Here is a 27,147-nt window from a genome sequence, read left to right on the forward strand (position 1 = left end):
ACACACACACACACACACACACACACACACACACACACACACACACACACACGCTCACTGGTTCGCTCTGCAATCCCAGTTAAGTGCAATTAATGTCATACTGTCATTCTGTGAATAAAAAATAAGAGCGGGAGGGAACAAAAAAAACAGGCCGTTTTCAAAAGTCCACTGAATAAATCATCGCGGCGCCTTCCCCTCCATTGTTTTAGTTTTTCTTTAAATGAACTTCCTAAAAAGAAGATTTCCAACTATTTCCAACTCTTGTACAGCTAATAGATAAGTTGCCATGGCGACAATTAATGAAATCCCTCCCTATCTTCCATATCCTCTTAACCGTGGTGATAAACATTTCACTGTCTGTCCTCATCATGCAGGGAGTTCAGCGGGCACAATATCTGCCCCCCCCCCCCCCCCCCCCAGAAAAATGAAAAAAAATAGAAGTCAGAAGAACTGAGAATGTACGTGGGGACAAAGGCTGCGGGGAGATGAAGCAGCTGATATGTCAGAAAAGAGGGAAGCTGTGAGGTTCAAACTGGGGCGTTCAAAGATTTAAATCGCCATCCAGACATGATTCCATCAAGTCGTCTCATTTAAAATAGAGGATGCATCAATCTGTGGATTTCTTTTTTTTTTTTGGAACCAAGTAAAAGTAGAAAAATAAATGACGTGATATTAAATTTGAATGAAATATTAAAAGTGAGGATGGACTGGATCCACTGTCTCGCTGTGTTGCATCAATAATCCCGCTTCTCCAACACGGACGCAGCTTCCAAAATATCCTGGGCTCAACTGACCTCTGAGAGCTGATTTCTTATGCACTGGTGATCAGAAGAAACACATTTCCAAGCATTTCAAAATCATGATTAATTTTTAAGCATTCTCTCTTTTTTTTCTGTCCAAAAAAACAAAAAGGACACGGCACAGCCGTCGGTGTGCTGCGTCTGGAAAATCTGTTTCAGTAAGAAGCAAACTGTTGAAAGCAGTGATGAAGCAAACGCACATCTGGTAATCACCGTCACGAGCGAGTGATTCCACGTCAGTACCTTGCAGGCTTTGCTTCTTTTACATCGTCTCCGAGGACCAGATTACCCATCGTTGATGAACATCAGGAGATTCCAACAGATTCAATGGCAGACGTGAGATGTCATCACGCTGGATATTGTAAACATCAGGGGGAGTTTCTGATGGTTCTCTTTCTGTTCATGAATGCCAGGGCAGGTGCTGAGGTTCACACATCACACCTCCCGACCACTGCTCACTTTTCACACGGCGCCTCTCCGGAGCGTCGCCTTCCATTTCCCCTCGTCACCTGAGACGCCTCAGCGACTGAAGACGATGAAGATCAAGAGAGGCGGGACGCACCCTCCGCAACAAAAGCCTAAAAACTTGTTTTCAAGCCGCAGTCTTCAAACAACAAAGACTATTTTGCATTTCGACAAATTATCTCTTTAACAGATATTTCAGCGGGATTTGAGCTCTAATTAGTCAGCGTGTTTGTCTCCGTTGTGAAGCTGCGACTGTGTTATTGTGTCAATTACAGCTGCAGCTCAAAGCGGGCGAGCTGCGTGGGGGGTGTGATCAAGGCCGCTGTCAGACGGAAGTCGACAGAGGTCCTCAGCTATGTAAAGACGGTGAGATTAGAATCATTATTTTCCAAGTTTTAGTCTCGTGGCTGTGTGTTACTTGCTGAGTTATTCAGGCATGAAGTGGAATGTTGGATTCACAAACGTGGGGCTGTGTGAGCTCATCAAACGTAGCTCCCGTTTATCCTTCCGCGGCGGCGCCGTGACTCAACGTCGGACTGCTGGGCGCTGATTTCATCCACCTGAATAAACAGACACCTGAAACGCGAAATTGGATGCTTCTGCAGCCTGTGCCTGCACCACCGGTGTGCTTCCAGATCCTGTCACTTCATCTTTTAATCCAAGTAGATGTTTTGGACATTATTTGAAGAAAATTCTCTCAAGTCGTTCCTGTGCGGAAACGAGCCCGGGACTGATGGACACGCGACCTTTGACCTCCCAAATCTGTCTTGGACAATCCTGAACGCTTCTGACAAAGTGGAAGAAATTCCCTGATGTTCTCTGAGATGTCTGACAAACGGGAATCAGACAGACGGAAAACCTGAAAACACATCACCCCCCGGCCCACAGGCGTCACCCGCCGAGGCGTAAAGAAAAAGAAATCCTTAACAAGTCACAAGGAGAAGAACTTTTTTCATGGATTCCTGCCAATGTCACATTGAATGTGATATTGTGGTGTTTTGTTTTTGAGACATTTCACGACATTCCAGCTGTTCTCCTTTTACATTTCCAAGCAGTTAAAAACTTGGGAGCCGAGGGGGAAACGGGAGGAAGATGCTCTCTAATCCTGGATGGTTTTGTCTCGGTGAGAACAACTCTGCTCAAAAACTGATCTTCTTGGTCGGCGGTTCAGGCAGGAGGCAGGTGGTCTAAGTTGTTCCGTCCAGTTGCATCGTAATGTTGTGTTAAGAGGCTGCAGTTTAATTTCTGTGAGATTTGGTTGCATATTTTGTTCTCCAGCCACTTGTTTATGTCTCTTATGCAGCGTGCCGGGCCTGAGCGCTTCGCTTCCATCCGTCTGGTTCGCCTCTGCCGTGTGTTCACTATCACTCCTCCCATTATTGAGAGCCTCTTATTATTGCAGTTTCACTGGGACTTTATTAAAAATCTGGATGCTGTCGAGATCCCTCCCACACTGCAGAGACAGGAAAAAAAATGTTTTTGATTTCAGAAAAAGAGACAAAAGGGAAATAAAAAGATGATCTTTGAAATCAAAAGCCAAACTGTCACCCTGGTCATAAACGACCCCGTTTAGGGAGCGTCTGGGGGACCAGCGGCGTTCTGGGTTCTTGTTAATGAAGGATGTGATGACGCTCCATCATCAGGTAGAAAATGAACCAGTTTCTCAGGTTACCCTCCAAGCCTCACCGCTGAGGGAATCAGTGGAACCGATCGGGGCAGTGCGTCGTGGGTGAAGGAGACAAATGGATTTTCCACCCCCCCAAAGAGGACACGCTCCAGAACCTCCCTCCTTAAATGTTGTTGCATTTACAAATCCATTAAATATGTTCTCATTTTTATCTTTTAAATCAGTAATTGAAGACGCCAGCTCTACACAGCGTCCTCTGCTGCAGCAGCTAGTTGATATAATTGCAATGTACGTGTGACTTGAGTATAATACCAATTAGCTGAGTTGCCTCCTTGAAGAGCAAACTGTGTTCAAATAAACACATCTTAATTACGCCCGTAGAGAATAGGAGTTGGAGAACACACAATTAAAGAGGCTAATTAATTCAGTGTTTTATCATCACAGGTTTTCTTTTGTTTTTTACACTTCCTGTTCTATACGCCAAGAATCATAAAGTAAAGGATTCATACGCGTTCGCCCTCTGCAGGACTGCAGGTCAGCTTTTGTAGCTCGCCGTCCTGCCAGCCGTCGGCCTCTGTGGGTTCAAGAAAAGGGGAACGCTAAAAAACGACTGGTTGATTTCTCCATCCCGACCGGCCGAGATCCATCGAGCCCGGGGCTCGCACTTCCCCCCCAAACCCCTCAAAGTTTACGGCCGTTTGCTTTAAACATGGTGGTGTTTGCTGATGTGTCTTTACAGTTAACCTAATTATACGTCGTCATGGCTGTTTTAAAGAAGTCCTCAAATTTATCTTTCTAATCCCATCACACACCAGGCTAAAGGGCACAAGCCCCCAACCGCCTGATCTCATGGAAATACATCACATGACCTCAAAAGTCACCTATTTCACACCATATCGCGTGGCGAAGGGAGCGCGACATCTGTTAAAATACCGCCAGCGTCGGGTCACGCTGAGGTGAGCAGGAGGGAGGCTCCTGTTGTTAAAGGCCTTTCTGAGAAGGAGTGCAGTTGTGGCTTATGCTTCTGTGCCCGTCACAGTGACCCTTGACCACCGAAATCTCTCTGTTCACGCTCGCGTCTCCGCCCTTCCTTCAAGACAATGCAAACAGAACTCTTCTGACGCGCCGCTGACATCACACAGAGGCACAAGATCCAGGACAGGGAGGACGAATGTGGTGTGAAGGGTTAGAGGGTTGAAGTAGAAATACGCAGATAAAATAATACTCTGATCAAATGAAAGTTTCCATTCAAGATTCTACCTGGTGGTTTTGTGGTTTATAACGTGTTTACCTCAGTAGAAGTCAGAGTAAAAGTACACACTCTCAATGATGTTGGTGTATTCTCGTGCTTGGAGCGTTCTGTGGAGCAGTAATGGTGGTGGTACTGTGGCGGACGCTCCTCCTGCCTCCTGCACCGTCTCGCGCCAGGCTGGCCGCTTCATTTCAGGCGTTCACCGAACATATTTGCAGTGATTATGGTCTTTTCATTATTTGATTATTATTATTTCACAAACACTGGGGCTCCTCTAAACATGTGGGGGCGAAGCAGACAAGATTTAGCTCTCTAACAATAAAAGTTGAGGTGGGGAAAGTGTCATTTTCAATAACCATAAAAACACAGAAACCAGGGGATTACAGACTTTCAAAAAAATGGTTTAGTGAAGTTTTAAAATAATCCTCCTCAAAGTATTTGAATACATGCAAATATGCCCCCCCCCCCGACTGCTCTCATCTCCTCTCTCTCTCGCCGTTTACTCAAAGCACCACCAGGGATTTCAGAAGCCTTCGTAAATCGTATGTTTGTCTTGTGTGTATTTGAACGTATCCACGGCTCTACGGCAAATAAAAGACAGATTGCTGTGGGTACCGGTGCATGCTGGGGCCTGGTGACGAGCTATTCTTTTATTTTCAGAACTCATAATCACTTTGTCCCACCAGCGTCACCGGGGAATATTTCAAACGGCATCTCTATCTGGAAGAGGAGCACCTCTGATCAGATTGGACTCAACTGTAGTCAGATTACTAGATTATAGGATGCATCTCCTTCTGCGCTGACGTCACGGTAAATCTGACAGTAACTTGACATTCTCGTCGGGAGAAGTATCTGTGTGTGACTCCAGATGCCTCTGGATGTGCTTACATCACGTCAGATCCAGCAGTCGCAGTGAGCCCGCGCTCACCCGGCACCGCAGCACAAAAGCGGGTTCAAAGTGTTTGTCTCCAGAGAGTCAGCTGAGCTCTTGACATTAGGTTGTGTGGAGAAGACGATCACACGGGGAGTCAAAGAGCCTCCACGGCTTTGTGAAAGAGCACCGAGGCAAAGCTTGCGTCAGCCTGTGTACTGACACGGTGATGCAAGCGCCTGCAGAGGTCTGTTTCAAGCCGCGGTGAGCGGACAGCGCCAGGAAACACCACGGACCACTTACTGTTTCCTTTTTATGATCTATTTTTGTTGGATTTATCTTTATCTTTCTGTTATTGTGACTGCGTTCTAAAATGGATCTCCCCATGATACTGATGATTATTAATCGCGTATGAGGTGGCAAAAGTACACACATTCAGTTCTCAGGTAGGACTCCAGTAAAGGAGAAAAAAGAGATTCGATCAGTGCTAGTATTTTTAACAATTTATTGGAGAAAAAGTAAAGAAGTACAGGACCTTTCATGTGCTCAGAGGTTTAAAGTCTGGTCTGGTCCACGTCTGCTAATGGTTGCTTCACTGACTCATTTATTGTCTCATGTCTCTTATGATCTTTATTTAAATACCATATTTATTCAATTTTTCAATGTCAAATGATGATGTGAGGTTTGGTTGAGCAGCTCAGAGCTCGAGGGGCCTCGGAGTGAACCCTGGAGACGCACGTCACCACCGGGGGGACACAGACGTGGTCAAGTACATCCTGGTCATAATCAGGAGGCGTAAAGAGGGCCAGAGACACGGCAGCACACAGGCCCATCCTAAAGCCCTGTTACTGGACCAACTGGACGAATCACCTCGCGATCCGTCTCCTAACAAACCTTGGGAGTCCCTTTCCTCGTCCAAGCAGACTTCACCCGTGTGGTCGTCAACAGACTCGCAGCATCACAGCCGGCCAGCTTCAACTGATAAGCTAATGCTGCTGGTCGTTAGCTGTTTTTAATTAGCGCCGTGTGCTAACTGCAGCAACTAAAACCAAACCACTTATCAAGAGACACACAACCTTCCTAAACAGCCGGGGACGGCGGAAGAGACGCCGGCATCATGGAAACGCAGGCGCAGGACAGCGGAGACACGGAGGGCGAGATGAGACGAAGACACGGGAGGGGATGATTTAGCAGGGGATGGCGGCGCCGACTGATACGGGGTTGATCTGTCTTCCGTCGATCAATAAACCCAATCACATACTTGTCACAGTTTGATCTGTTGCAGTGCAACTTTATTATTTTTGCATAGTAGCTGAGGACTGTGTTGATTGATTTCGGAAACCGTTGGCTCTCAACCGTGCAGTCTAAAAATTGATGAGCCCACCTTTAAGACACTGAAATCAGCATGAGCAGTGAGACCCTGCAGCCTGGTGATTATGGATGAGGCTGCGAATCGTGCACCCACAAACAAGTTTTAGAGTTTACACTGATGTATGACCTTTCCCTGCTCACTATTGAGTTATCGACTACCTGTCCGCTCTTATCCACCCGTGTTGATAAATATAAATGAGAGCAAAGTAATGATCAAATGTGTCGTGGTCAGGGACTGAACGCCGGCAACTGAAGTTCTTGCGCCCGCTCTCCGTTTGACCCCAGCGAGGCTGCAGCCACGTTCTGCTGGCCTCCCACCGCCAGCTCAGGTAACAGAAGGTCAGATGTGTGAGAGAAGAAGAAGAGAACGTGTAGCAGCTGGTCCAGGAGGGGGTTGCCTGCTGTCAGCTCCATGATGTAACACCTGGTTCTAAAAGTGTGCCCCATTTACCCTTCGACTCTCCTGACTTTATCACGATAAACGCCGATAAATGTATCCATACTGGCGATGGACCAGAGACATTAACTGATTTTATTTTTTAGCCCTGTGTCGCCACGACAAACCGAGGGAGGGTGGTGCTGAAAATCAAAGGAAAGCAAAGCTATCATGCGGTTGCCTGAAAATGGGTCGGGTCCGGTCACCCCGGTAACTAACACAAGCCGCTCCTGCCGGATCTGTTGACCCAGAACCCTCTGATGTGGCTCATAACCGAGAGGTCGGATCAACGCTGAAGACTGAGCTTTGAGCATCAGTTCACCATTTTGACTTCTCCGGCAGATTGAACCGCGCGCACACTTCCTCCTCGCGCTGCTGCCATCAGCATCTTTAGGTTGATGCCCGCGGCGGAAAAAAACATCTAAATGAACGCTACAAGTTACAAGAGAATACAGCGTGAAAGGGCTTCATCCTGCGCCCTGACAGACAGAAACTGAGGACGTGGACCAGCAGACGGCAGACCGACCGCTAAACCTCGACGGCCAGCTATGATTTGTCATTCTGGCCAATATAAATAAAAATGATCCCAATCGGCCTTCTGCCAATTGCACGTCCTCAGCGGTGCCTGAGGGCTGAGGGTCCGTATTCGCTGAGCTGGGACGGAGAGTGATCGCGTTAACCAGATTTGAACCACAAGCTCTCACTGAGAATTACAGAGAAGCAAAGATGCTGCGACCCTGAACACATTTCTCATTATTTTGTGGACTGTTTCAGGTGTTGCCTGATTAACCTGGTTAAAGAGTGGCGATAATGAGTTGTGGGACCCTGTGGAGACGTCCCTCTCTCAGAGCGTCCAATCACCCTCTCATGTCCATCATGTAGACGGCACACACCAAACTGAACCTGACAGCTTCATTATGTTCCCTGCCTGGAGAGGTGATATCAACCACACCTCCACTGCTGGGATTTCCCCGCCCCAGGTCAGAGTAGTTGATAGTAATTTGATTACATTTTTTAAATTGAGATAGTGATTATGAAGGTTTTAGGCCCCGGGGTCAACTTTGTCAGCAAAATGCACTGTAAAACGTACCTCCATCAGATTAACGCTCGTGCTAATGCTAGTGTGGGGATATCACGCTGCACAAGTGCTGTTCAGTCAAACAGAGGCAACCTGGAAGGGTTCTGATCCAGTTTCTCCCTGATATACTTCAACCTCAGCAGCTCTCCAAGCAGAAGCGAGCGCAGCAGAGTGACGCCATCAGATCAGCTGAGATCAAACCATGAGCTCGAGGGCGTGGAAACAGACGTTTTTGGACAAATTTAACCGTTGTTAGCCATCCTTCTCAATTAGCTTGAAGCTTTGCATCCTGGAGTCACAGAAAAGTGACAAAAAAACCCTCTTTGTGCTCTCAAGACACATATTTATGAATACTTGAAAGGCTAAATATACTTCTTGAGCGAAGTACTGCTGTGCTCTAACTTGTTCTGTAGCGGGACGTGAGTTCTGCTGGTTCTGGTTGATTTTGAACTTCCTGCATTTCAGAATTTGACCCGCAATATAAAGGAAACATCCAACAAAACGTTTTATGTTTTATTTTTGTTTTGATTTTCTTGTCACTGGATCCTGGAGTTGTTATTCAGTGACGCAAAACCGCAGGATCTCAGTCCATTTCACGTTTTAAGAACACAGTGAGTGAGCCTTTTGCCGGCGGCCCAACATTAACCATCTGTTTTTGGCCTCCGAGGGGAAAAAAAAGTTTGCGCTCCCTGAATTTAAAAGCTGCTATCAAGTCTCCAAAATGCTCTTCGTCTGTTGTTCTGTATCTGGAAACTCTGTCATAATTTATGCATATTTGTTGTCATCTGTCGTCTCAATGTCGCGTTCCACAGATGTACTTTCTTGTCGTACTGTTTGTTCTCTGTCAGTCACTCCGCCGTGGACGTGCTGTGAGCGCCTTCGATGCGTCATTTAGCCAGACAGGCTTTCTTTTCTCCGTCAAGCGTCTCCTCTTTCTTCCTCCTCTCCCGTCCCCACTCCTCCTCCGGGCCACTCGGCTTGCAGAACGAGAGGCTCTTGAAGGTTTTTTTTTTTTTTTTTTTTTTTGCTGCGAGCTGAGGTCTTCTCTGATTTCTGATTTGGCGTTCAGTCACTTCACACAAAGAAGCCGCCATTATCCCTGAAGCCTGACAGCCAAGTTTAGGACATGATGAGAGCCACAAAGCGCAGGGAAGACTGACGTTGTTCTGTCATCTGCTCCGGCACCCAAACCCTAGACATCCTTTTCATCTCCAGCAACCTTGCTTTTTTATTCTCTCTGCTGATTCTTGCCTTTCCCCCGCTCCCACGCCCTCCCTCGTCTCTCAGTAACATATACATTTAAACATGAGATGGGCCTGATTCATTGTGAGCTCTCGCAGGAGGAAACCTATCAGCCATCATCAAAACACATCTTTTTCTGTGGCCTTCCAGATCCGTGATTGGGATTTTCATTTCATTTCATCTCGAGCGAAACTCTTGCTCTTACTTCTCCTCTTCTGTCCGCTCTTACGCCTCCCTGTCTCGTGCTCCATCTGGTATCCGTTTGTCATCACGATGTCTCTGCTTCTTGAAGTTTGAACCTTTCTTATTGAGGGTCTTGAGTGAATGATTTAAGAGTCTGGTGGCGTCGTGGAAGCATTCAGGCTGCAGCTGGCTTCATCAACAAGGCCGACCCCCCCACTGGCACACACACCCTCAACCCCCCCTTTGCTTAATTATTCGTCAATGAGTCTACAAATGTCCAGCAACATGGCTGACATTCCCTTGACTCTCAGAAAATGAGATATTTTCAGGTACGTGTGATTGAAGTTGGAAAATTTCCAGAGTTAGCGTCAACTTCTTCGGCCTATTTGGAGGAGTAAACTTTCCAGTGGGAGTAAACTGGGATTGATGGTCAAATATTTGGATGAACTGGACATTTTTAGGCAGGAATGTTTCACCGCGTGCTGAGGGTTCTTCTATCACACTGTACGACGGCAGTGGGGAACATCCGGTCAGTTACGCCTGGCAGTGTTCCAGGTTTAGCTACGTCTGCTGGATGAGCGTTAACTAGCAGGTTAAACGGTAAAACCAGATGTGTTGATACAGCTGTGATCTGTCACGGAAGACATCAACAAAGACGGTCAGCAGTGCTGCGCCAAGGCCACATCTCTCCTCCATACTTGGCTTTGTATCCTTTTACTTTCTCGTTCTACACATTTGACTCAGAAAAAGGCTTTGTTCCATTTTCATCTTTGACACCTTCACTGTTTTTTTTCCCTGCTTTCTATTTTTTTTTTAGCGCAATTCACCACAACACCGAGGAAAATTCCTCGTACGTGTAACACAATGTGTGAAGACGGAGGTAAGAGTGAAACAATGGTGTTGAGACGGCGCCAAAGGAGTTTTGGATCAAGAGCAGCAACCCATGAAAAATGGATGATCTTTTCTAAGAGCCAGACTAAAACCTGAGATCTCGCCGATGATGTCATTGAACACGATGTTCCAGAGCATCTCAGACTGTCAGATTTGCCGAGGACCCAGAGAGCAGGAGGCGTGAGGCTCCAGGCCTGATAGGCGGGTCGTTTGCTCCTGATGGATTTTATTTGGCTTCGACACGTTTCTTGATATTTCACCGCTCTGTCGTTCTCTGCTGGCGAGAAGCTATCGCCGCCGCCAAGGTGTTTTAAATCGTCCGTTCGCGCTGGTCCAGCCACATTTGCCAGGTGAACTCCTTCTCACCATCATGACGCCGATAATCTACTGCGCCAGAAGTCACCTGACAGCGGCCCACGGCGATGTGGAATTGGGAGATGTTCTCATTAAGGAGAAAATGAAACACGAGTAAGTCAAACCTACCAGAACCTGCAGGAAGCGACACGCGGTCGATAATGAAAACACGCCAGGAGACGCAGCAACGTGTTAGATGTCTTTAACCCGTTGTCGAAGTGTTATGCAGCTGACTAATTCAGCTCTACGGTGTCGTCATCCTGGAGCCGCGGCGCTCGCTGGTCTCGGCTTCTTCATCAGCATTTATCCAGCAGATATCTGGCTGGCTGACAAGCTGCTTCTTGGCACGTCTGAATCTGGGGCAGGAGGCTTGTTCTCGCTCCGTCTAGAACACTCGCACAAATGTTCCTGTAATGTCAAAGAGTCAGATGTGCTGAAAGGTTGTTGAGCGGCTGATGTAACGAACCGCGGGGAGGCGAAATCAGGGTTTACTCGTCGCCGTTTAAGCAGCACCTCTCGCAAGCGGCCGTCCATGTAAAAAGCTGAAGGAAACAAGAAGACATGAAGTGCAATTTAAATCATCAAGAAAACGTCATGAAAGGCTTGTAAAAATAAATGGAAGTACAACAATCAAAACAGAGCGAGGGACCAACGAGACATAAAGCAGGAACAGCAGGAAAACATAAAAGAGAAACATAATTGGACATTGCACTTTAGAAATATAGACTCCTGAGTGTCCTACGGAGCAATGTTCCAGCTCGCCGGCGAGCCGCTGACTCGTGTGCAGACTCTGTTATTTGCTAGATGGAGGAGATACGGCCGGCAGGAGCCAACGGACCAAATCATCTGTGAGAGCAAACTCAGGGAGAACTTCCTGATGAATCAGTCGATGGCTCCCCAGGCTTTGCCCACGATGTCCTCGCTCGCCAGCCGTCGCCGCCAGGTCACGGAGGATCTCACATCGGGGGAGACGCTCTCAGCTCCTTCATGAACGTTCAAACATCCAAACGTCTCAGCAGTTTTCTCAGACGTGTTCAGCGTTGCTCCGCGCGCGTCTCATCAGGGACGTTGCACTTTGTGCAGGAAATGATTTGATTTGGTTTCAAGGTCGATTCGCTTGTGGCGGACGCACTTCTGACGCATAAACCGGCTCAAAGGTTCCCGACGTCTTCTTCTCAGCGTTGTCGCCGAGCGGCTGCTCTGTGGACGGATGGAGCCTGCGCCTGAGAGCCGCCGTGCGAAAAGCTGCCCAGAGAGGCTTCATTTTGTGTATTTTGTGATGTGAGAATACGAATGAAAATCTATTTTCTTTTATTTCTTCTTCTGCTTAGAAAAGGCTTTTCACAGGAGTTCCCTCGCAGGTCAGCTGTGATAGAAGCAGGGAATAATTGTGGTTTCAGACGACCAGAAGAAAGAAGCAGCCGCTTCCGCTCGGAGGGTTGAACGGCGTCACGAGGAGCCGCACGCAGACCCACAGATATTTGCTCTGTTGTTTGTTGGTGAAGTTTCCTTTTCAAGAGCCGTCGCGACTTCAAACCCTATTTCCTTGAATGGTGGGGTTTTTTTGTGCCTTGACTCCCTCGCTGTTTGCTGTGTTCTGTTAATTAAGAATGAAAAGCATAATAAGCTTAGACCATGAAAAAGAAAAGGCTTTTCAATGTTTCTTCTTTAGATTTTTATTAATAATGACTTGATTCTTGGGTAAAACATTCATCTGCATCATCAAAGAAAACCTGACTCAACAAACGCAGAACTTTTCTGTCTCTGACTGTCATCGGCGCCACGATTCCCTGGTTGATGTGCGAGTGCGTGAGAAGTCAGAAACCACGGCAGCTTTAGCCAGCGATGTCGAAACTGCAGCCTAAATGCTCCTCCGTCTTCTAGGGGGGAAAGAAATCCGACACTGGAACATCGAGACGTTTGATTGGGAAGCAAAATCCAAACGGACGCGACGACGGTGCATGTAGAGCAGAAGGAACTCTGACTTGCCGACTGCCGGAGGCTCTGAACACACTTGGAAGGTCTCAGCAGATCAGAAGAAGCGCAGGAGTTGGCAGGAAGTGACTGGCTCAGCAGCTCTGACAACCCGGCTGAGGCTCAGAACTGGGCTCAGTTTGTACTTCATGAACCCAAAGTCCTGAGCTTTCACGTTCCGTGTTTACTCATCACCCACGACGACGGACGGACGAGCTACTGCGTACATGAACAGCATCCGTGTTTTCATCTGCTGGAGAACCTTCTTTCCCTGCAGCCCAGTGAGAGGGAGGCGTTCCTCCGCCTGCGGGGTCGGTGGGCGGTGAGTGGCCTCTTCTTATATCCACTCCAAGCACTCCACCACGTCGTCTCGCTCACTGATGGCGGAGGCTGCCGACCTACTCATCCTCCAAAAGCACCTTGCTCAAGGACACTTCCGCAGTCACGGGGGGAAATGAAGACAGAACCAGCGACCCTTTCGTTCCCGGGTGGCCTCGTCACCAGGAGGACTCATTTAACCGCCGTACGACTAACATTCCCCGCGTGCAGCGAACGCCTCCCAGCCATAATAAAATCACTCCAGACTCGGAGGGTGAGGATCCACTGCTGCTCTCACCTGAAGTCACTCAGAGAGTGAGAAGCCTGCTGGTGCGCAGCTGAGGACTTTTGTTTTATCCTTCTGATAACGTCTCCTTCCCGGGGTCCACTCGCTGCCGGCCACACCCAGTAAGACACGGGACTCGAACACACGTCACCCCTGCACAGTTCGCCTGATGGGGGCTTGCTTGTGTTTTAACAGATGTCATTTTTGTAATTATTCAATCCTACAAATGCACATCTGCAGGTACCTCAGGCCTGGAAGGCAAAGGCTTGTGTGACCTTCCTCACAGGCCAAGGTCACGAGTGAGGGGCTCAGCACCTGCGTGAACCTCTGCAGAGCCTCATCAGATGCAGGTAATGCACAAAAAGCCTTTTGATGGGGATTAAATCCTAATCCATCTGGGTTCAGATAAAACAAATGAGAACAAGCACATCGCCGCCACGTGCCTCCGCCTCCAGAGGCTCCCCAGTTCATCCTCGAGTCCTGGCAGACATTTGAGCCTAAATGGAAGAAAATCATCTGAAATATTGTGTTAATAAAGCCGGGGTGGACGTACAGACATGTGGCGCATTACTCTTTGTCAGCATGGATATGAGGAGTGAACTGGAGCAGCGGAGAGGTCGTGCTGGTGTTTTCTACGTGCTTTGATGAGCGTCGTGTCTCTGCTGACCTGCGGCAGCAGCAGGAGGAGGGAGGATCGCACACGTGGGGCCTGGAGTTCAGCTGAGGTGGCGCTGCAGCGGTGCTGCACACTTTTATGATCCCCGGCAGGCTGTTTTTATTTTGGAGGATAACTGACCCGTACCAGCTGACAAGGGCGAGTGTGAGGACTGACTCAATAAACCGAGAATAAAACATCGAGTTATCAACATAAAACTGCAGAGCTCACGATAAAGGGGCACGCGCCGGCGAGCGTGTCTGCTCGCAGCGCACAGGAAGGTCAGCTTGTTATCAATATGTCCCGCAGCCGCTACCTGCACTCGGTGACTGGGGGTGTGAGTGGAGCGCCACTGCCCCAGATTTATTGGAACACTTATTTTCTAATTAAAGTTTGTACGCCCTCGCTGCTTCTGAGGGAGGGGGTGTTGAGTTAAAGAAGTCTGTCGATGAGGCTCCTGAGTGACGGACTATTCAGCGACTCTACAGATGATTACCCGCGGCTCCGTCTCAGCCGTGAGGCGGATCTCTTGAAATGGATGTGAAGATAAAGAAAAATGGCCTTTTTGGAGGAAGTCTGCTTCACTCTTGGCCCGAAAATAAAGAAATGATTAAGGTCTCCTTGCAGGAAAAGCGAGGTTTCTCAACATTCATCCCTGTAACACTGCGTTCAGGTCCCCCATCAGCAGAGCCGCTCAGGTAACTCCTGGACGCTCAGCAACGTGTCAGCTGAGGAAAGTGAAGCAGGGACTTCTGTCTCAGGCTTCCTCTGAGCAGCTGAGATGTCTGATTCATCTTCATGGGAACGGCGCGTCCGTGTAAGCAGCACCAATCCTCCCTGATCCAGCAGCCTCAGATGGGCTCTGCAGCGGGAAGTTAAAGGTCTTGGGCGCCCCCTAGCAGTGCCCTGTAGAAGGCATTTAGTTTCCTCTCCCGTCCATCATCTCCACCTTCATCTCAGGCTGCTTGACCTGGAAAAGGTGAACGAACGGATGCGCAGGCTCCAGGAGATGCTGGTTGGGCCGAGCGCGGCAGGAGGAGCTCGGCAGCTCGTCCTTCTGTTTGCTGCAGCTGATTTTGTACCATTTTCTTCCAGCTTCAGACTGAAGATTCAGTACCTTTATATTTTTAAAACAGTCAAATCATCATATACCTGCTACATCGCTGCTACTCATAAAATCAGGCAATAGTACTTTACACATCCTGCATATATGTTAACACATATACAGTACATGTGCATACATACACCTTAAAATATACACACTGTATACAAGTATATCTCTGTACATGCCTGTATTTCCTCTTGTATCTGTTACAGCCGACACGTCTCGACCATTGTCGCTGTCTGTTGAGTGCGTTTCATGTCGTGCCTTCACTTCCACGTCGTCTTGTTGTATTTAGCAAACTCTTCTTTTCCTCACGGGAGCTTTGAGCTGCTGTCACGCGTGAACTCCCCAGTTGCCGGACGTTTATCTGATCACGTCTTTACAAAGGAAACACAAACTTTAATTTCAATCATTGAACTTTTATTGAATCCAACTTACACAGAAAACGTCAGATTTAAATAAAATCTATTGCTCTGCTATAAAAGACTGTCGTTTCCTCCTCGCAGTTCAAAATGTAAGTTTAGGGTTCATGTCACCTTCACGAAGCTACCTCCAAATTTAAAGTCTGTTATTTTATATGTTGCATTTTATTGCATGTTTTTAGACTCACACACAAACACACAGCTTAATTTTAATTGAATTAAATTGATTTTGTCTTAATTAGCATTTAATTGAACGCATTCCGGAGCAAAAGGGCACGACAACGCGATCATCAGCCGGCAGCAGACGAGTGAGAGAGAGAGAGACAGAGAGAGAGACAGAGAGAGAAAACCAATCCCAGCCGTCTGTCATTCTTTTAAAATGAATTAAATATTTCACCCTGAGTGGAGCGCAACGGTTGAAGCAGCGCCATGACGACGGTCATGTGACAGGTGAGTGACACCCGTCCAGGTGCAGTCAGGGGTGATATTTTAAATTGCGTTCTTAACGATCTCGACGAAGAGGGAAATGTGTATTTAAACATGTGGAATTAATATCACGTCATTGGTGAAACTTTAAACGTACGTACAGAATCTGGTCGGTCCCAGCTTTCTCTTCTGTAGCTGAGCGTTTGTTTGTTAGCATTTTAGCTAAATTCTTGATTTTTTATTTTTAATCTTCGCATCATCGCTCAAAGCTAACTGAACAACACGTTTAATGACCACAGTAAATGTACTTCTTCCTGGAGTATTAATAAACACTTCCCACACCAGGTCACAGTTTAAGTACAACTTTTATTAATACTGGAATCATCACAGTGCGTTTTGTTACGTTAGCAAGTGACTAAAGTTAACCAAAAAAAAAGGGTCAATTTTACGAAAAAGGAAGACAAAAAAGTAAAACCTTGTCAGAGTGGCAATTCTGTTCACAATAAATTAAACCTGAAGAGCAGAGGAGGGGGACAGGAAGAGGACAGACACAGCGGCCCAAGGTCTACTGGGAGGGAGGACTTTAACGGCGTTGGTTCTGTCACTGCTGGACAAAACGGCCTCACAGACGTGAGCGTCAATGACCGCGTGGCGAGCGGTGGAGAGTCGCTGTAGCTCAGAGTCAGAAGACAAAGAGAGTGAAAGTTTAGTCACAGTGGGAGCAGGGATGTCGGCGCTACATGGCAGTCGAGAGGAAGTTACACGTGTAAGCGCCGACCTTCAAACACGACTACCTTGTTTACTTGAGTATGTGTGTGTGTGAGAGAGAGAGAGAGAGAGTGAGCGACAGAGAGTCGCAGTTTGTTTCTTAGTATCTGACAGCAGGAAGGATTGACAGATTGTGTGTGGGATGTAACGAAGAGGAAGAGCGGAGAAGGGGGGGGGGGGTCTTCACCACGTGTCCACACTCAGACAGGCACAGTTCAGTACAACCTGGGCAGATGGCTACAGGGGTGGGCTGCACGTGAGGCCCAGTGCCTCTTAAGCTCAGATCAGAAACGATTCAGAGAGGGTCCAGCGTGCTGCAGGACAAACTGTTCGTCTCACACACATTTGTGAATTTCCTGTCGCCAATTATTGACACGAACCGACAGCTCTCACGTACGAATAATAAACAAGTCAACATTCGAGTCTACGAAAAGGAAAAGCTGCGTCGCTGTGTGGGTCCCGTGCGTGAGAATCTTCATGTCCTTACAAGAATGGGTCTGAAAGTTTGGGAGCAGTGAACTTAAATGTAAGAGGGACATTTTGAAAAGGAGGCAAAATCTGCATCTCAAATGGTTTTAATCTGTAAAAGACGATCACCAAGATGTCAATCAAATGACAAAACTGTTGGTAGCATTTCAAACACCTTTAGAGCTAAAATGTGGAGGAGTTACGACGCGAACCCTCATCCACGTCGTCCCCTGATACTGTGAATTTTCAGCTAATTTCTAACGGTTAGCAGTAGCGCTATCGGACGTTTGGAGCTAGCTGGGTAGCCGAAAATCGAACTTGAAAAACGCAGAATGATCCGAGCTCTTTTTATGTTCGCAATTTTGTCTGCTTGGATTTGTGCCTTGTCAAAGTGAGCTGAGCTGCACTGAAAACTAGCAGATCTCAATTTTATTAAGACAAGTCAAATTTAGAAGATTCACAACTGAATTCTTTCAATGCACAAAGTTTTAGTTGAGGTTGCTTTTAGCTCAGTGGGGAAACTAAGAGATAAAAGTTCTCTGGCTTTGTCAATTTTAATCAATTGTCATTATACTTCAATTATCACTTCTCATCCAGCGGACAGCAAAGGCCATGCTGGTTTAATTAAGAGTAGATTTTCACGTTAGTTGGTTTTATCTGAAGTAGCTGTCAGTGTCTGTCTTACAACTGCAAGACTTTCCGTGAAAATGTGTCTTAAAAGGCCTTTTGCAGGCTGCCTCGATTTGCATCTCGTATATTTCTTTGAAAGAAGCACACGAAGAATTCATCAAAGTAATTAAAGTTGCCTCTGAGATGATGCCAAGAAGACGTGTTAAAAAGGCTGATCAAAATTAATTAAAATTTAATCTAGCGCTGGGATCCACTTCCAGCTGCTTCCCTTGAAACCAGCTCATGTCACTACAGCAGGAAGACGTTTACCACAGGTTCCAGTCAGGCTTTTTTTTTTTCAGAAACCAACCCAGTTTCACTAATCTGAGCACAAATAACACAGCATGACCCTTCCGCAGCCACGGATTCATCCGATCTTTATGCACCAGTGCTTCCTGTTCGCGTTTGTGGCCAAGCATCGCAGAACACTGGAAGAATGTGCAATATTCTAAACAATCACAAAGTTGTATGACGCGTCAACGCTAAGCTAACGGTCTGGTTACGGTCAGAGGAAGACAGGGGCGCGACTCAAAGAGCTGAGTGAGTTTGGTTGTGACACGAGAAAGTTGTTAACTTGGCTTGTGAATCCTCAGCCAGCGCGAGCTTCGCTGACAAGAACCAGGCTAGCAGTCATAGCAGCAGGTTTACTCTGATTGACAATGAGAAGGTTGCGCGGGGCCAATACGGAACACCCACACCAGGTCAGTCTGACAGTTGTTCCGCCATCACAGCCATTATTGATGATGCTGATTCAGCTGGGAGAGCAGCAGCTCCTCCCAGACGTGTCCCAGTTGTGACTGAGCGAGTGAGAGATGCCACAAAGGCAAACCAGGGTCGAAGTAGAGGACATTTGACGCTCTGGACGACAACAGGTTCATCCGGGAGTTCAACTTTCACCAGATTACAAAAGAAAAGCGGCCAAATCAAAGTTGCCTCTAGTTTGTTCTCTGATTTCACCACACAGTTTCTCCTTGTAATCGTATTATTTAGTGATTTCACTAATCCAGCTGCCTGTAGCGCTGCGCTCTGAAACACTCCTGTTGTTTTATATGTGAGCAGATTGAAGAAACCAAGCTTTATGCCCACAATACCGCCTGATAGCCATGGACACACACACACACACACACACACACACACACACACACACACACACACACACACTAAACTGTAGCATTCAGGACAAATAGGGAGGAGAGCAAAGGGGAGAGAAAGCCAAGGACATATTCATTGTGTTGAAAGTAGAGACTTCATTAGAATTACTTTTTCATCAGCTTTGAGGGGCTCCGAGGTCTCCAGAGGCGGAGTAAAGCCAATGAGTCTCTCATCATGACAAGTGTGGTTTGACTGGACGGCATTCCTGGATGTGTCAGCCAGCGAACGGAGATTCAGGAGCGTTTTAAAGAAAGAAAAAGAGGGATAACACAGTTGGAAAAGAGAGGAGTGGTACACACAGGCTGTCGTGCGGCGATCTGACGCAGAACACGGGTCTCCATGGTCCCTGTTTGTGGGCCAAAGATGCAAGTTGTAGGCAGTTTTTGTGCAGGTCCGGACTTTTCAGACAGCGTTGCTGTGGCGGGTTTCAGTCTCAGTCCTGCTGTGGTCCCATCGTCAAGTTATTGTCAAATGCAAAAAAACAGTTTGAGATTTTAAGAAATACGCTTTTGTCCCTAAAGACCTTGCTAAGACAAGAAATGGTTCAGTGCATTACACCTCGACTCAACTTGCTTCCACCCTTCAGTTATTATATGGCTTGACAACTTAAAGTTTGGAGAGACCCGGGCTAGCAGGACTCCCTGTCCCCCGTATTTACATCAAGATAAACAAAGCTAACCAACCTTGGTGTCTCACAGACCAACGTGGCAGCCCTGTCTAGCTGCTCATCCCACTTTTGGCAAGTAAGCTGGGAAGAACAGAGCAACATGAGCCACTTTATCTTATTTAAATGGAGAGCAAATTTGTCTACAATAAACAGTGGTGCAGGATTTTTTTTTTCAGGCCAAACAGGATGTTAGCACCTCCATGGATTCCCTCGAACAAGGGATGCGATTATGGGATTTTAACACTTGACTTTGTTGAAAAAAGCTCAGTGGCTAACAAAGTTTAGGGGACTAACACGTTCTGTTTCGTAAGACCGTCTTCAGAAATGAAAACCGCTTTTATAATTTTTGATGCGTAAATGGAAGCCTTAGAAGAGCAAAGCTAACGTTGGACTATGACTGAATTACATCGCTGACAGGACTTCAGCGTTGTCCACCGTTAGCTTCACGCCGTTTTCGCTACAGCGAGTGTTTAATGCCTGCGACAACCTCTGTAGCCACGACGTTAAGCCACTTGTTAGCAACCATCCTTTCTAGGACAGACGTTTAGAAATTCACCAGCGTGGTAATCACACGCAAGCATGAGCGACGCATTTATGCTGCAGAACAAAACGTTAAAGTCGTGTAAACGCTTGTGTTAACCACTGACCTTATTTTAGGTCATGAAACCAACCAACCTTGAGTTGTCATTCGTATGGCGACATAGACACATGACACTATACCTCCTAAACTTGTCATCACATGACTACTTTTGTTCATAGCCAATTAGGTTCCGGCCCGTTCAGCCGCTGACTCGACTTAACCTTGCTCACCCTCATTCTCCCCAGAAGGTGTCGCCAATCGAAAATTTGACAGCAGAACAAAGGCAAGTTCTTCAGTTCTACCTGTACTTTAGAAAGACAGGATGCTCTGAGGTCATTATTTCAATTTTTAACCCTAATAGGCAGTTACAGTAACGAGCTGTAACATGAGAGTCCCGTCCTCCATGTTGGCGAGCTAGCCGTGCAGGGTAACGAAAAAGAATTCGATGGAGTGAATTCACTCAAAATTAAGATTTCTCGACCTTTAAACTCCGTCCAGTTGGGTTCAGCATTCTTGGTACCGGGATTCTGACTGCTAGCTGGCTAGCTTGATGAGGAAGGTTTTATTTTTACACACACATATGTTCAGTGTATGTTCCCGCACAACGTCCTCCTGGTATCGTCGCTCCTACTTCTCCCCACATACACTCATAAAAATGGCCATATGGGACACAGCTGTTGCGGAGTACTTCTTTTTGCTTGTTCAGACAGTTAGTTCAGTACACAGTTATTTCAGCATGTTAAAAAAAAAAAAGAAAAGAGAGAGAGACATTATTGTTTAGTCAGATAACTTCTTGTGCTGTTAATCGGGCATATTAGAGGAAAACATCGGTGTTTTGTCTCACACTCGTGTCACATTTGACCCCCATCAGTCAGAAACTTGTCCTGAGAATTTGGAATCAAGCAGCATGTTTGCAACTGACCATTTGTTCGAGCGATGATTTACCATCGACAGCTGGCAGTGGACTCGGCCGTTTGACGGAAATTTGAATGCCACACAGACTGACACTCATTCAGACCAACAGCGGCCTCGGATGTGTTAAGTCGTGTTCACATGCAACGCAAAGTGAATCTTAGCCTCTTGTTCATTTGGGGGCATTTGACCGCTGGATCATTTGTGTTTATTCAGGGAACAGGAAGCATATTTTAGGTGAGAATGGAGGCGTTACGACCTTCAGTCTGGAATTATTTTATCTAGATAAAGCCTACGATTTGCTGACCAAACTCTGACTGTGATGGTGACGTGAAGCGAACTGTTTTGGCTCAACAACATCTCGTGTTTAATCCCTACTGGGACCTTCGGACCAGCGTGTATCCAATGACAACGACGCAGGCAGGGCCGCCAAGCTTGGACCCGTGGTGGCAAATCATCCCAAGTCGACCGCAAGCTTGGATGTCCCTGTAGTGGTGAATCGTAGCGTAGAAGTGCACGCAGTGACGTCAGAAGAACCTTAATATTTACTGGCTTTTGCAGCAAAGCTTTGAGTCAAACGTTTCCTTTGCCCTGCAAGTTTCCCATTTTCACTCCATCCTGGGACAGAAACAAATCCACATCACTTCACATCTTTGTGTGTAATTGAACCACGCAAATGATTCGCTTCCCGTTTGGTGTGAACACAACTTAAGACAGAAACTCAAAAAAAATACCGTCAGAGCCACGCGCAGGTGAGTGGTGTTCATACAGGAAACCCAGTTATCCCAGAGTGGAGAGCACATCGGTATTTTCCTCCAACATACCCACACTGGAACGTCATGTGAATGTTCGTACATGCACCCCCTCTACTGCCTTCAGGTTCAACTGGGAACTTCATTCAGTGGTAAAAGAACAGAGTTGTAACATTGCAGCGGTTCAAGCAAACAGTTCATGTCACCTTGTACATTCAGCTTTTGCACGTATGTCCATGTACAGCGTGACCTTCCACCAACGCTTCAGATGAACATTTTCTCACCCAAAGTTTACATTTCCGCTGATCTCCTTTCCCACCATCTCACCCAGCTGATGCAACCTCGCCTTGCTGGAGCGCCGTCCATAAAGTAGCGCGCTTGCAGAGCACGACAATGCTTGAACTCTCCATCTCTTTAAATTAAATAATCCTAGTTTAATTTGATCACAAATATACCTAAAAGAATGCTTTATTAGAGGCAAAAAAAATAAATAAATTAGCTGACATGTATGAGCGCTGATGTCACCAGCTATGTTCAGGTCACGTGTTAACAAAGCGTCCGCTAACCTACAGTTCAAACAGCCCAACAAACTCGCTCTCAGCCCACGCATCCTACATCCATGACACTCAGCGTTGTGTTCCAGCTGGGTTTTTTTTCTTCTTCTTTTTACATTAATTAAAGAAAGACTAAATATTCAAACAGTACTGCAGAATGAAAGAATAATCAATGGAACATTTTCTAACAAACCTTGATACCAAATCAGTGCGCCTGATGCTCATTTACAAGTCGGCTACAGCACACACAGCACATGTCGCATGAGCAGGCAGTGAAACGCTCATTCCACGCATCTTCTCTCTCGGTCAGCTTTGAAAGTCCAGTTTAACCTCTCCGGCTTCTTTGTCACAGGAGAGCGCGTCAACAACCTGTTCTCACGTCTGAACGTCCATGAATAATCCTTTTATACAACCACGGCCTGAGCTGAACTGGGTGATCTGCACTGGATCAAACTGAGGGGTAGCCCGGTGAATTTAAAAAAACTTCCCTTTACACAAAGCAAAGTGAAGCTACATTCATTTCCTAGGACTGAATAAATGCTGGTCGAAATGCTTTTCTGTTGTTGTTTTGTTTTACACAACAAATCCTGTCAGCGGCCAATCGTGCCAGTGCTTTCTTTATGTATCTGCAAAAATAATCACTCGTATATTCCAACAGGAATTCATGATGTGGACTTCTCATCATTGTGTGTCCCTCTTGGTGACATCCCCCCCCAACGCGACATCGCGCCTCAACCACAGAACAGATAATTGGACTCCAAAGACGACACACATGAGCACTGCTGAATGACCGGGAACCAACAGTTGTCTCCTGCACCAAACTCCCAGGTTTTGTTACAAACTTGTGACAAAAAAAATGGAATCCATAAAAGCTTTAGAAAAGTAGAATTCATGGCCGAACGGTCATTTTGGATTGTATTGCATTGCGGTGTAAGGTACCAATGAAGTAGTCAATCATAGGTTTGGCTGAGATTTTTGGTTATCCCGGATTACCAGAGGGTTCGAGCCCACGATTGAGCCTCGACTCCGATCCTCTGGACCCCATCTGGAAGTACATTTAGCAAATCTCTGCAGCACTGACAGCTGAAAAGCCCAATGAGTCAAATGCATATTTCTTGAGTTAATGGGTGCTGCGTCAACCATACGACACACAAACATAATGTCTGACTCAGGAGTGAAGGGACCACGCAGAGGTGTTGGGTTTCATTTGCCCAGGTTTTCAGATTTAAGACGTAAAGACACTTTAAAGTGACAACGAATAATTCAGCGTGTGCCAGCGGCGCCGGAGGGTGACACTCGGTTATCTGAAAATGCGCCACCAGTTTTGTGACAAACAATTTTTTTGCTGGACAACATTTTCCCACCATAATTCTGCAGTCAGCTACCACAAAAACAAAGTCCTGGTTGACAGCTAACGACTCATCAGACCAACGCAAACCCTTTTTAGCCGTTGTTGTGAAACGCTTCAGTCTGAGCCTGTTTTGGGAAAACACTGATACGCCTATTTTTTGAGTGTGTACTCAAACAACTGCAAACTTTGGGGGGCGAACGTGCTTTGGCGCGGTCGGCACTGATTGCCCAGTGGGCGTAGCTTACTCAACCATCGATGTTGTGGGAGGGGAAGGTGTTGTCCCCTCCACTGTGTCAGAGTCACAGGGTCAGTGTTTCTGCAAAGACGAGTCGCTGCTCAACTTTTTAAATGCCATTTAGAGCAGCACAAACACAACTCTATCGCATTTGCTGCACTGGAGTGGCAGCAAATCTGAAACCCGGGCAAATACAACGAAACCATCTGCAGGCTTTTCTCCTTATTTTTTCCTTGCGTTAAAATCCCTCAGATCCCAGTACAGCCACATCATAAACTGCCTCAGTATGATTCACAATAACCGCTGCCCTGATGGCTGATTGGTGTTAATGTTTTTGCTCTACTTTCTTAACCCATCCCTCATCTCCAATCACTCCAATTCCACCGTTCTTCATCACTTCCTCTTTGTCCCTCCCTGTCTTCCTCTTCTTCAGCAAATTAAAGAATTCCCCCAAGACAAAGTCTGACTGGCAACCATCTCTCTCACTTTCATTCTCTCTACAGCAAGACCTAGGAGCTATTGTGCATACTCTACCACCTATCAAAGTGCTTGCAGTTTTCCATTTTCTCAGCGTATTTGCGATTCACCTCTTCCACGAGAAAGAGACGCACACGCCAAAACCAACAAAGCGTTAATTCACAGTCGATTCGTAATTTGAAGCATTCCTGATGATTGCCTGAATGTAACAAAAAAAGGAGAACCTGCAATCCTCCATCCATCCTCTTCCTCGAAAAACAAGAAAATAAAACACATTTATTGCTCCATTTCTGATTAACATTTTCTCTCTGGTTCTAGAAAATATATATGAATATATCTATAAGCCTGGATTACTTCTTGTAACTTCTCTTACAGTGGTAACAAGGAAAATGACGTCACGATATAAACAAGAAAATACACGTACAACACACAGGAGAAAAGCCCTGGCCTTATTGGGTAACCAGCTGTCCTGCAGCAGAGCTCTACCCACCCCCCTCATACACACACACACACGCACGCACACAATCATATGTGCACACACTCCCACTTGCACACTACATACACAGAGAGAGAGGGGAAGGGGGCACTAGCACGGTTCAATGCCAACACTTCTTTTTTTTTTTAAAGACTTTTACATTAGGATGACCCAGAGGAGCCCTCTGGCCTGTTAGCTCCCCGTGCTAATACCAAAGCTTCAGTTCAGTGGGCTAATAAGTACAGTGTGTTGCTGCTGAGACAGCCAGGGTTCAAATCCAGCTGGTCACATGACACTCTGACCCTCGCCACATACACACACTCCCCCTTTCTCTCACCCTTCTTTCAGTCTTTCATCTGGGATTAGACAGTCAGGTTAGTTGGAGAGACGAGGGAAGGGTGTACAGCAAGTTGGCAAAGAGAACCCAGACTTTCTCTCACGCTTTACCTCTTTTTTTATTTTATCTGTTCTTCCTTTGAGTCTTTCCGTCCCTGGGTGAGGGTGTAGAGAAGAGAAACATGCGTCCAACACACACTAGTTATAGTGGCCTATTAGGAGCCTGTCAATATTTTACTTTAATTGTCAGCATGAGTTAACATTATTGATGTTATTATTTTATTATATATCATTTCTTCTAATGGTGTCTTTATTTTTTGTGGATGTTTTCATTCATCTTCAGTTATATTATAGATTTACCTACATGGTTAAGTTCTTGTGTATGTACTAGGCGGTTGGGTTGCACCACACCAACACCTGACTCCCTACTGGCTGACAAGTATCTTCCCCATCTGATTCGACTCCGATCACAAGATGCGTGGCGCTGAACGGTCGTTGGAGACGGTCTTGCGAAGTCGGACTCCTCTCCTGATGGTGGTCAGCATGTCGCCGGACCCCTCTGCCCCTTCCGTCCCTGTCTGAGTGTCAGTTGGGCCAGTTGGAGGTGGGGCTGGGTCATCAGGGAGGGCGGGGAAAGGAAACTGCCCCTCACCGAGAGCGTGCGCACTGGCTACCAACTCACCGATCTTCTCTACTAGGCTGTGCCGATTTGCTGCAATCATCTTATCCTCCTCAGAACCGCCCCCTGAGCCTGTTCCCATTGCAAGGCCGCCATGTTGCTGGGCGTAGACCTCTAACGCCGCCCCTGACCCCCAAGCGGTATTAGGCAGGCTCAGGCGCTTGGGTGATGCCTTCACATAATCAAGCGCTCCTTGTGTGTCCTCAACTCCAGCAAAGAAGACGCACTCCTCACTACCCACCCGCACAGGCACTCCCCCAACATAGCCTCCACTCGCGTACCCACCACCACCCGCACCAGGTGAGTGAGAGTCTCCGGGAACAGTGGGTGTCTTCACAGGTACGATGGGTGGTCGAATGGGGATAGGTCCTGCATTGGACAGGGTGCGCCTCACACCGGGTTTAGTGGACGGGGTTCTTCGGATGGTGGCGGTGCCTGGCGTCCCCACTCCACCAGGTTGTCCTGGTATCACATGACCACCAGGACCAAGCACCCCACTGGGAAGACCAGCGGTGCTGGCTGGCCTCTTGGTCTGGATCATACGGCGGTAATTCTGGGCGATGTTGGAGTGTCGAGGAATAGTGGAGGACTTGTCGAACTCTGTCTGTCCATCTGGACCTTCAGTATCGCCATTCACCGAGTAGCAGTCGTAATCTGAACCTGATATGGCCGAAAGAGGAGAAGGATCAGGAAGAAATGTTAAAAAAAAAGAAGAGAAACTGCATCACATAGGACCAAGAGGGAAAAACAACCTGCTGCGGTCACATTACAGAGCTGCAAGGATGACGCACTTTTGTGGACCAACCTACAAGTTAGCATCGCCAAGGGTTCCCTCGCCCAAAAGCAGATGGGATTTTACATCGGGCTTTTGAGCATTGAACAAAGCTACACATTTGTTTGCAAGATAACCACAAATTAACAACCACTTTTATGATTTTTGAAGTATTTGTTATTGTTAGAGCTACGACGCGAATGTGACAGCTATTGAACAAAACCTTAAAATATCTAAACCAAAGTCCCATCCGAGAAATCCCGCTGACTTTGAGACGTGGGACCCAGATGTTCAACATTTTAGGACTTATTTCTACAGGGCTCTATTTGGTGAGTCAGCATTTTAATGGAGGAAAACATTCCTATTATTTGACTTCATCTTTAGTACTCTCATTCCCCAGTTCAAGAGACTGTTAAAGAAACTGCCAGATTCAGCAGTCATACACGGAACCAGCGCGATGATTTAATGAACAATTCCATTTGTTTGACTTCAGCACACGACTCTCCAGAGTAGGATTCAAAGGAAAGTAATAAGTCAAAATCCT

General features: G+C 46.8%; 1 protein-coding gene across 4 annotated transcripts in view; it reads right to left on the minus strand.

Moving 5' to 3' along the window:
* Nucleotides 1-16,028: 16,028 nt before the first annotated feature.
* Nucleotides 16,029-27,147, minus strand: part of mtss2b (MTSS I-BAR domain containing 2b) — a 68,905-nt gene continuing 57,786 nt past the window's right edge. For 2 of the 4 annotated variants that reach the window (XM_086190546.1, XM_086190537.1), the window contains exon 15: nt 16,029-26,491. In XM_086190546.1, the coding sequence (XP_086046672.1) occupies nt 25,620-26,491 (872 nt within the window). In that variant the 3' untranslated portion in view covers nt 16,029-25,619. The remainder of the gene's footprint in view (nt 26,492-27,147) is intronic. The other 2 variants (XM_086190554.1, XM_086190562.1) reach the window with 1 other exon arrangement.

The sequence above is a fragment of the Aulostomus chinensis genome, chromosome 2 (assembly GCF_037954235.1).
Source record: "Aulostomus chinensis isolate RoL2024-O1b breed Wild chromosome 2, RoL_Achi_v1.0, whole genome shotgun sequence".
Classification (NCBI taxonomy): domain Eukaryota; kingdom Metazoa; phylum Chordata; class Actinopteri; order Syngnathiformes; family Aulostomidae; genus Aulostomus; species Aulostomus chinensis.